Source organism: Chrysemys picta, chromosome 20 (genome assembly GCF_011386835.1).
Source record: "Chrysemys picta bellii isolate R12L10 chromosome 20, ASM1138683v2, whole genome shotgun sequence".
Taxonomy (NCBI): Eukaryota; Metazoa; Chordata; order Testudines; family Emydidae; genus Chrysemys; species Chrysemys picta.
The window spans coordinates 15,812,243-15,822,708 of NC_088810.1; the positions used below are offsets into that span (position 1 = coordinate 15,812,243).

General features: G+C 53.0%; 1 protein-coding gene and 1 long non-coding RNA gene across 5 annotated transcripts in view; one reads left to right on the forward strand and one right to left on the reverse strand.

Moving 5' to 3' along the window:
• The window catches only part of TSTD1 (thiosulfate sulfurtransferase like domain containing 1), a 61,512-nt gene extending 58,638 nt beyond the window's left edge, over positions 1-2,874 (reverse strand). For 2 of the 3 annotated variants that reach the window (XM_065574708.1, XM_024107047.3), the window contains exon 1: positions 2,715-2,874. In XM_065574708.1, coding sequence (XP_065430780.1) covers positions 2,715-2,826 — 112 coding nt within the window. In that variant the 5' untranslated portion in view covers positions 2,827-2,874. The remainder of the gene's footprint in view (positions 1-2,714) is intronic. The other variant, XM_065574709.1, reaches the window with a different exon arrangement.
• Positions 2,875-4,854: 1,980 nt separating this feature from the next.
• LOC135976908 (uncharacterized) lies at positions 4,855-9,164 on the forward strand. 2 transcript variants are annotated; one of them, XR_010594167.1, is made up of 3 exons: positions 4,862-6,085; positions 7,047-7,135; positions 7,864-9,164. It is a non-coding gene; the product is annotated as an uncharacterized LOC135976908 (long non-coding RNA). The 2 variants fall into 2 exon arrangements; XR_010594168.1 differs by lacking the exon at positions 7,047-7,135 and having other exon boundaries at positions 4,855-6,085.
• Positions 9,165-10,466: the final 1,302 nt, after the last annotated feature.

Here is a 10,466-nt window from a genome sequence, read left to right on the forward strand (position 1 = left end):
ACCCAGTTGGCTTAGTTTAAACTGAACTCTTTGGCAAGTCCGGTGAAAGTAGCAAACTGTTGAATATTGACTGTACAGGTACAACGCAGTGTTAATATCTGAACTGTCCAGGAGAGGGCTTCGCGGTGCAGAAGACAGGCTTTTGGGGGAAATTCAGGACTGGGAGTGTGCTGGGGGCACCCATGGCGTACTAAACCAAGGCTGATGGAAGCCAGAGGGTGACGGGTGTGTTGCTGGCAGGCTGTTGGAGCAGGGCTGCAACTATACACACTCAGGGTATGACTTGTAGGCTGGTAGGGAGCAGCCCAGGCTGGGAGCTACAACATCAAAGCATTGTGAGGCAACCCCAGGTTGCACAGCAGGTGGGTAACACAACCCCTGACTGGTCTGGATTGCATCCCAGGATCATAGGGATACTAGGGGCAAAACTGCATCTACACTGGTGTTAGATGGTGTTTCAAATTGAGCTGGTTACCCAAGGCAGCCAGCCCCATTTATAAAAGTGCCTTTTCCCCTAGTCTGGACAGGTGCAGGTATAGCCCTCACAGGTATTTTACAACTGGGTCATGAAGCCCGGCTTTGCACAGGGTTAGATGAGGTGACCGTCTACACTCACGCCCCCCACCCCCATGGCAATGCACTTCTCCTTATCCCTGGAAAGCACCCAAGGAATGTTATTGTTTCGTTTCAAAAGCCAAATAACCCAGAGCTAATTACTAGTTACAGAAGAAAACAGCAATTCCTAGCCGTGGGTGACGCAGGTGACCACTCAGTGCCTCTGATTCTCCATGGTCATTACTTACCGGCGGGATCTCCCGGCTGGAACATATAGCACACGTGTGTGTGTGTATTTGGGTCCCAAATTAATGAGCCCGCTCCAGCCCTGTGCCTGCAATGAGTACACTCACCAGCAGAGCCTGACAACTGGACCCAAACCCGACAGGACCTGACTACCAGTGTCAGGGTTGGGTCTGAAAACAATCTGACCCCGTGGGGCTCAGGTCAGGCAGTCTCTGATCACCTCCTCCCGCCTGTGGGGTCAGCACAGTGGCGTCCGCATGCCCCACTCCTCTGCCACTTGGCTGTGCTGTGTGCATGCCGATGAGTCACAGCGTCTCTCACTCCACCACACCCACAGCGCAGCAAGGCAATGGTGGCCGGCCGCAGCAGGGAACGTAGCCACAGCTGTGCAAAGTCCACAGGCAGGAGACGGGAGACAGATCACAGGCATGGGAAGCAGGAAGTCCCCACCAGACCACCCGCAAGGACAAGGTGGACATGGTGCTGCTAGAGGTTTAGGGAGAAGCATCAGGTTCAGGTTAGGTGGAGTCTGAAAATGACTCAAGTCAGGTTCGGGTCAGCTGAGCTTAGAAGCTATGCCCTTATCTGGGCTAGGATCTAAAGGGGTGATGTTAGCACATTAACTATCATGTTTTAGAAGTCTAGTCTAGACGAGGCAGTGTGCTGGCTTTAACACATGTTAGGCTGATTGCATTCAAGTTTAGGAGGGAGGGTAGGGTTAGAATCAACCGGCTAACACGTGTTAAAAATACAGCTTGCCTTGTCGACACTAACATGTGTTAGTTGGCCGATATAGCTTAAGTAACACACTTTCTCTCCTAGTGAAGACAAGGCCTAACTCGGCCAGTTTCGCACACACACTGCTCTGTCTAGAAAAGACGTTTTAAACGTGCTAGCGAATACCATGCCTGTCGACTCGAGTCTAGACAACACCTGTCTTGCATTAAAAAAAGAGCAGGACATTTACACTCAACATGTAATTAAATGGTTTACAAAGCTTCATTTTAACAGAAGAGTTTTTTAAAAAAATTATGTCTATGAAAGTGGCGAGGAGGGAGTGTGTTTGGGAGAGCAGAGAGCACGAGCAAAGGGCTAGCTTCTGAGAGAGCCCCACATCAGAGTGCCCCACAGTTCAAGCATCCCCATGAGAAGTTTAAATCCCGTCTCCCCCTTAGGTGGAGGGGGGACTTGAACCAAGGGTCTCCCACATCCCAGATGGGTACCCTAACTGCCAGGTCAAAAGTCATGAGGGAAGTCATCCTCCTCCTCCTCCTCCAGCCCTTAGCTCACCTAGAGGGGCCCGATCCGGCAGGCAAGGTCTGAGCACACATGGGATTGGGCCCTGCGGGTGAGTTAGGTGTAAGACATCTCTTGTGCATAAAGGCAGAAATTTAGGCACCCAGGGAACATTTACTGCAAACATTTCTGTGCTAAGGGCGTCTAGGCACCTACAAGGTTCAGAGACGTCTGAGTGTGTGTGTGTGGGGGGGGGGTTTATGAATCCCAGCCTGGCTTGACTCTGGGATTTAGGCACCTGAAGTGGCAGTTTGGTGCCTAAGTACTTCGGTGAATCTAGCCCCACCGCTATAGGGAATGAAAAAGGCCCTGAGGTCAGGGGGATGAAGCAAATGTGCAGATTCTCCTCCCTCACAAAGCCTTGGGCTGCCCCCTGCAAATAACACAACCGACCCCGGGGGGAGCGGCTGGGCAGGAGTTTGCAAGGTCGTTACAGACGGCCCAGCCCAGCCCATCCCCGTGGGGGTGGAACCAAGGGGCCGGGGTCCCCGCCAGGACCGTGCACACGCGATTCCCTGCCCATGTGCTATGGGGCAGCTGCCTCCAGGGCTCTGCCCCCGTCCAGGCCCTGCTCCGGGGAGGGGAGCCTCTGGCGGCCAATGGGGGGGCTCCCTTACCTCTGTCCATGCTGCCCGGCGCCGGGGTGCTGCTGACTCGTGCCAGCCCCAGGGACCTGCCCGCCTGTCCTAGGAGCTTCTGCAGCTGACACACGGGCCGGCTCAGCGGCATTGCTCCATTCACCTGGCAGGCGGGGCTGCCCGGCAGGCACCGTCCACAAACTCCTCTGTCGCCACCACCACCCGGCAGCGTTGGTGGGTGCCCAGGTTCGATGCCGCGCCAGGGACAAACCTCGTCCCAGCCCCCCACGGACCCGATCCTGCTCCCCCCACGGGACGGGAGGCCGTGCCGGGCTGGGCCCCTCTGGGAGGCTCTCGGGTGCTGTGGCCAGGAAGAGAACAGAGCATCATGGAGCAGAGCCCTGCTGGGGCTAATAATGAGACCACAGGGGCTGATCCCTACCGCCCCCCCCACACACACACGCTGCCCCCCACCGTGGGTTCTCCCCCAGCCACGCAAGGCGGAATGATGGGCACCATCGCCCTCCTGGCACCATCATTTACACGAGCATAACGCCAGTGTAGTCCCGCTTCGCGATGTGCTGAGCCAGGGAACAGGGACTCCGGCCCTGAGCCAAGGTGGAAATCCTGACTGGGATTTTCAACCGAGCCAAAGGGAGTTAGGCACTAAAACCTCTTTGAATCGGGGCTCTTTACTGCCCAGGGGATGGTTCGTTATGTAGACTGTAAGCTTTTTGGTGCAGGGATTGTCTGCTGCCCTCTGGTAATATAATGATTGGCACAATGGGGATCCAGATCTCAGTGCGAGTCTCTGTGGCGACTAGCACTGTGGGGGCCCAGATCTCGGTTGAGGTCTGTGCGGCGTCCGGCACAATGTGGGCCCGGATCTCAGTGCGGGTCTCTGTGGCGATCAGCACTATGGGGGCCCAGACAGAGCTGGCCTTACCATGAGGTGAACTGAGGCGGCCACCTCAAATGCCAGACTGGAGGGGGTGGGGGGAGAGGCGCCACTAGGACCCAGAATTGAGACCTTTCAAAGTTTTAGCCCAAGCAAGGGGGTGTCATTTGAGCTCCCTGCCTCAGGTGCCAAAATGTTGTGGGCCGGCCCTAAGCCTGGTTCTCAGTTGGGGTCTGTGTGGCATCCGGCACTATGGGGGCCGGGATCTCGATCGGGGCCCGTGTGGCGTCCGGCACTCTGGGGGCCGGGATCTCGGTCGGGGCCCGCGTGGCGTCCGGCACTCTAGGGGCCGGGATCTCGGTCGGGGCCTGCGTGGTGTCCGGCACTATGGGGGCCGGGATCTCAGTCGGGGCCCGTGTGGCGTCCGGCACTATGGGGGCCGGGATCTCGGTCTGGGTCTGCGTGGTGTCCGGCACTATGGGGGCCGGGATCTCGGTCGGGGCCCGTGTGGCGTCCGGCACTATGGGGGCCGGGATCTCGGTCTGGGTCTGCGTGGCGTCCGGCACTATGGGGGCTGGGATCTCGGTCGGGGCCCATGTGGCGTCCGGCACTATGGGGGCCGGGATCTCGGTCTGGGTCTGCATGGTGTCCGGCACTATGGGGGCCGGGATCTTGGTCGGGGTCTGCGTGGCGTCCAGCACTATGGGGGCCGGGATCTCAGTCTGGGTCTGCATGGTGTCCGGCACTATGGGGGCCAGGATCTCGGTCGGGGTCTGCGTGGCATCCGGCACTATGGGGGCCGGGATCTCGGTCGGGGCCCGCGTGGCATCCGGCACTATGGGGGCCTGCATGAATGAATGCTGAACAATTATTAGGTTTCAGAGTAACAGCCGTGTTAGTCTGTATCCGCAAAAAGAAGAACAGGAGTACTTGTGGCACCTTAGAGACTAACAAATTTATTAGAGCATAAGCTTTCGTGGACTACTGCATCCGATGAAGTGGGCTGTAGTCCACGAAAGCTTATGCTCTAATAAATTTGTTAGTCTCTAAGGTGCCACAAGTACTCCTGTTCTTCTTTTTGCGAACAATTATTAGGCACTTTAGAAAATCCCAGCTTAGACCCACCCCTCAGTGCCCCGTGGCACCGTTATCAGGGGGTGTAAAGTGAGTGACCCGGGCCGGGTGAGCGTTCAGCACTACCAGCCCCCCAGCCCTGCAGGGCAGGGGGAAGTCGTGTCAATCCCTCCCCACGGGGGCTGGATCATCCAAGGTCGCCTTTGCCGTCTACGTTTGCAGAAGGGGGTTGGAATTTTACCCCGGTCCCTGAGGGCTCCACCCCTTGTCCGTCCCAGGAGGCCCGGGCTGCGCGAGGCGGGACGCGGCTGATGAGCCGGTTCCTCCCGGGCGATCAGGGCGGCGCTACCGGGGCTGGGCGGCCCCGGGCCCGGGCGGCCCGCAGGCTGCTTTGCCCACCCTCCGAGGGGGTTGCCCAAGTCCAAAGCAGCAGGGGCCCGGTATTACCCGAGCCGGGGAGCTTGGCACAGGAGAGCTTGTCCCGGGATACGAACCAGCGCCTGCTAACCCCTTCCTGCATCGTTTTAACTGAGCTGCTGCCAGCAACAGCTAAAGAAGGAGCGTGGGCTGGTCCTCAGGACTCCTGGGTTCTAGTCCCAGCTCCGCTGTGTGACCGGGATAAGGCCCGTCCTCTCTTTGTGCCTCAGTTTACCATCTCACCCTGCATCAATTTCGATTGAGTTCTTTGGGGGCATGGACTGTCTCTGTGCAGCGCCAGGTACCAGGGGTTGCCCTCTCAGCTGGAGCCCAGACCTGCTCCTGATATATAAATAATAATCCTGGCTCTTATCAGTAGATCTCAAAGTGCTTTACAAAGGCAGTAAGTATACGTATCCCCATTTCACAGATGGGGAAACTGAGGCACAGAGTGGGGCAGCAACTCACTGAAGGTCACCCAAGCAGGCAGTGGCAGCGTTGGGAATAGAACTCAGGTGTCCTGCTTCCCTGTGTTTTAGTTATGGTCAGTGCATGGAAATCTGAGAACCCCAGCTGGGCCCTAACCTCCCTTGTAGAAACAAGAGAGCTGGGTTAAAAAATGAACACAGCCTTCGCATCAAAGCCAGGCATGTTAGGGAAGGGCTGGCCCTTTAAATGGGCAACAAGAACATTGACAAGTGGTAGAATAGAGGACTGGACAGCTAATGGGTTCCAGATACACATCAACAGTATCTATCTATCTATCTAGCCCCATACACCCCCTCTATCTATCTATCCATCCCCTTACCCCCATCTCTCTCTCTCTCGCTCTCTCTCAGTCGTTCTCAACCGGGGTACACGTACCCTTGGGAGTACGCAGAGATCTTCCAGGGGGCACATCAACTCATCTAGATATTTGCATAGTTTTACAACAGACTACAGACTAGCGAAGTCAGTACAAACTACAATTTCATACAGACAATGACTTGTTTATACTGCTCGATATACTATACACTGTAATGTAAGTATAATATTTATATTCCAATTGGTTTATAATTATATGGTAAAAATGAGAAAGTCAGCAATGTTTCAGTAATAGTGGCTGTGACACTTTTGTATTTTATGTCTGATTTTGTAAGCAAGTCATTTTTAAATGAGGTGAAACTTGGCAGTCAGCAAGACAAATCAGACTCCTGAAAGGGGTACAGTAGTCTGGAAAGGTTGAGAGCCACTGATCAATCAATCGATCTATCTACCTTCCTACGTAAAGCATTCATAAGGGCTGCGGTTTTCTGATAATTGGTCTTTCATTATAATTACTGTGGAATTATTTACCATGCACACCAGAGGAGGGTAAATGAGACTCAGGCTCTAATGTTACCAGATTTGCTCGTTACTTTGGGGTACGCTCATTTATTAGGGTTACTCTTCTGGAGGAGGGGTTCTGTATTTCTATCCATGTACTGCTTGTGTCACTTGTGTTCTCATACGGAGCTCTACTCCTCCCTTCTGCAAGTTCCCTCCCAATGGCGTTATCCTGCAGGCCCTAGGTTCCCCAGGGCTCCGTTCTTCCAGCCCCTGAATCAGCCGAACACCCCCACACACATTAACAGAGCGTGGCTGAGAGGATCGGGTTAATCAGCACTCCCAAGCTGGCCCCTTATATGTCCCTGGACTCAGCAGGCTGGCTCGAGCAGCACTTCCAAGCTGCCACCCTCCTATGCCCCAGGTTCAGCATGTCTCTATCCCCACTTTCACGTTCCAATTGTTCTGGTAGTAACGCACTTGATGAGCAAATCCCACAGGATTTTTGGGCGCTGCAGGGATCTTTACCTTAGGTACGAGGAGTGTTGCTGCTAAGGTGACCAGATGTCCCATTTTTATAGGGACAGTCCTGTTTTTTGGTACTTTTTCTTATATAGGTGCCTATTACTCCCCACCCCCTGTCCCGTTTTTTCACAGTTGCTATGTGGTCACTCTAGTTGCTGCAGAGCAAATGGGGAAGCCAAAAAACACCTGGGGGAGAGAGAGAGAAGCAACCAGCTTAACCATGAAAGTGATTTACTGCCAGGTAATAACCACAGGGGAGCCAAACAAACAAAACAGTTATAATATTAAATCTAACTTAAACTTGTTTATAAAAGTCAGGTTTAGAAAACTGTAAGTGATCATACAAGTCAGGGTCAGAAGGCTACACTTAGAGAGAGAGAGAGAGCTGGGTTCTCACCGCTCCATGAAGCTTGACTTGATCAGGGTTCCCAGGTGGTGGTGGTAGCTGAGGGTCCGGAGTGCTGGAGACAGGCAGAGCCCCCAGCACGATCAGTCAGGAGAAGATGAAGTCCCAGTGGAACTGATGCAGAGTTTGGATCCAGGCATCAGATCATTTACTTGAGCATGGGTAGGGGTTTTTTGTAGGGAAACAACAATGGTTCAAGGGAGAACACTAGATTTGTTTATGTGCAAACAAGGGAGAATACCAAAGTTGTTTTGTTCAGGCTAGACAATAGAAACTGCTCATTCCTGGCTATGGGCGGTGTTACTTCCAGGGAGCTCACAATGCAATTAGGCAGCTTCAGTGCAACGTTATTGACATGAACTGTGACCAAATAGATCATTGTTGCAACCAACGTCCTATAGTTGCACCAGATCTTGTACAAAGGAGGTCCGGTAAGGTGTCTATGGAAAGGTTATGATTTGCTGGTTATGATTATGCTGTCTGTAAGTGTGTGTCATTTTTGTAGATGAAGTTATGAATATTGGCTATGTACTTATGTATCAATGTGTTTTGATTCTACCTAGCCTCAGTGAAGCATTTGGTCAGCTTCTTGAGAGAGGACTATTCTCAGTAAGTGCCCAATCAAGAAACACTTAACTGACAATGAACTTTGGGAGATGCCAATCCACATCTGAGCTTTCCTGGGAACTAATATGTAAACAATGGCTTCGGCCTGTAAAGAATTGAGTCGTGCATGGACATGTGACTTGCCCATGTGACTCCAAACTCCATCTTGTTGCTGTGATTTTGCACAGGAGAACCAAGGGGTTTCTGCCCACAAGAGAGAGAATATAAAAGGCCCTGGAAACCCCTCCATTTGGTCTTCAATCCTGCTTCTTACTTCTGGAGGAACCTTGCTGCAAAGTGAAGCTCTGAACCACCCATCCCAGCTGTGGATGTATGCCAGAGACTTGATTTGAATTGGTCTCATAACTGCTGAGCTGGGGGCGTGCAGGCATGGGTTCATTAACATCTGGAGCAGAGATTCCCCCATCATGCAGTGCTTCCCTGCTTTTCTGGTCCCAGAGTTCAGTGTGGTTCTTGCCTTGGAATCTCTGTTCTCCAATCTGTATGCTAATGGGGATGCCTCCCTGTCCCATCCTTGATGCAAATGCGGCTAGGGGAGTTGCCTTAATCCTGTCACCTTTGGCTGGAGGGGTTTAGGTGTTTCTCCCACGGCCTTTTCATTGCTTTTTCTAAGTCTTTCTTCTGATCGGCTTTGGTTCAAGCGGAGGCTGTGGGTGGGGGGGAAGGTCCTTCGTGAGTCAGCCAGACTGGGTACTGCACCCTGGTTCCCCAAGCGCACAGAGCTGACAGGTTTCAGAGTAGCAGCCGTGTTAGTCTGTATCCGCAAAAAGAAGAACAGGAGTACTTGTGGCACCTTAGAGACTAACAAATTTATTAGAGCATAAGCTTTCGTGGACAACAGCCCACTTCTTCGGATGCATATAGAATGGAACATATATTGAGAAGATATATATACACACATACAGAGAGCATGAACAGGTGGGAGTTGTCTTACCAACTCTGAGAGGCCAATTAATTAAGAGAAAAAAAACTTTTGAAGTGATAATCAAGCTAGCCCAGTACAGACAGTTTGATAAGAAGTGTGAGCATACTTACAAGGGGAGATAGATTCAATGTTTGTAATGGCTCAGCCATTCCCAGTCCTTATTCAAACCGGAGTTGATTGTGTCTAGTTTGCATATCAATTCTAGCTCAGCAGTCTCTCGTTGGAGTCTGTTTTTGAAGTTTTTCTGTTGTAATATAGCCACACGCAGGTCTGTCACTGAATGACCAGACAGGTTAAAGTGTTCTCCCACTGTTTTTTGAGTATTTTGATTCCTGATGTCAGATTTGTGTCCATTAATTCTTTTGCGTAGAGACTGTCCGGTTTGGCCAATGTACATGGCAGAGGGGCATTGCTGGCACATGATGGCATATATCACATTGGTAGATGTGCAGGTGAACGAGCCCCTGATGGTATGGCTGATGTGATTAGGTCCTATGATGATGTCACTTGAATAGATATGTGGACAGCTGACAGGTAACACTAAAGTTAGGCATACACCAGAATTTTTACTCCAGTGTTTGCTAAATGCTAATCCAGACACTTGTAAACATTGTAAACATTGGGCCAAATCACAGTTAGGCCTTGTCTGTACCCAAACATTGAACTACTTTAACGGTAGCAGACACTGACTCTGTGGGTGCTCCGGGGCTGGAGCACCCATGCGGAAAAAATGGGGCAACCTCCCTATCAGAACCTCCCCCTCCCCCCAGCTCCTCCTGCCCGCCAGTGGGACCCGCCAATCAGCACCTCACTGCACCTCTCACCCACCACAATCAGCTGTTTTGCGGCATGCAGGAGGCTCTGGGGAGGGAGGGGGAGGAGTGAGGACACTGTGTGCTTGGGGGAGGGGTGAAACGGGGCGGGAAGAAGGGGGGCAGGGCAGGGGTGGGAAGAAGGGGGTGGGGCCTGGGGGGAAGGCATGGAGTGGGGGGGGGGGGCTTGGGCAGAGCCGGGGGTTGAGTACCCCCCCAGCACACTGGAAAGTCAGCACCTGTGGTAGCAAGGTAGTTAAAGTGGTACAAGGCCCGCTTCTCTGCTGTGTGTGGTGGAACACACAGCTGTAAAGCATGTGTCATGTCCCCCTCTAGTTCCATATGCAGGATAACAGCTTTCTACTGCTGCCAGCAAAAAACTCGAGTGGGAGAGGCATGTGCAGCCATGCTGAAGGGCGCAGGGGTTCAAATTCTACTGCTGACCCCTGGGGAGTCATCACACACATACGACAGGGGTGCGGCCTGGAGAATTGGGAATGGGAGCCGAGCCTTTCACTTCCACATCAGAGGAGCTTCCCCCCCCCCCCCCCGACAAAAACCACCCTTGCAGCTGGCATGAAGGGTCACCCACACTGGCAGCCTCAGTGGGGGGGTCAGGAACGGCCTGAGCTAAGGAAAGTCATCTCTAGGGGGGGGTTCCCTTAGGTCCAGGGGGACGGGTGGGATGGTCTGAAGAACCCTGGTGCTGGCACCTTAAATCCATGTTGGCAGGGCCCTGGGTCTGATAGGGAGGGACTCATGAGATGGCTGCTACAGGGGGAGGGTCAGGAGGAAACTTCCC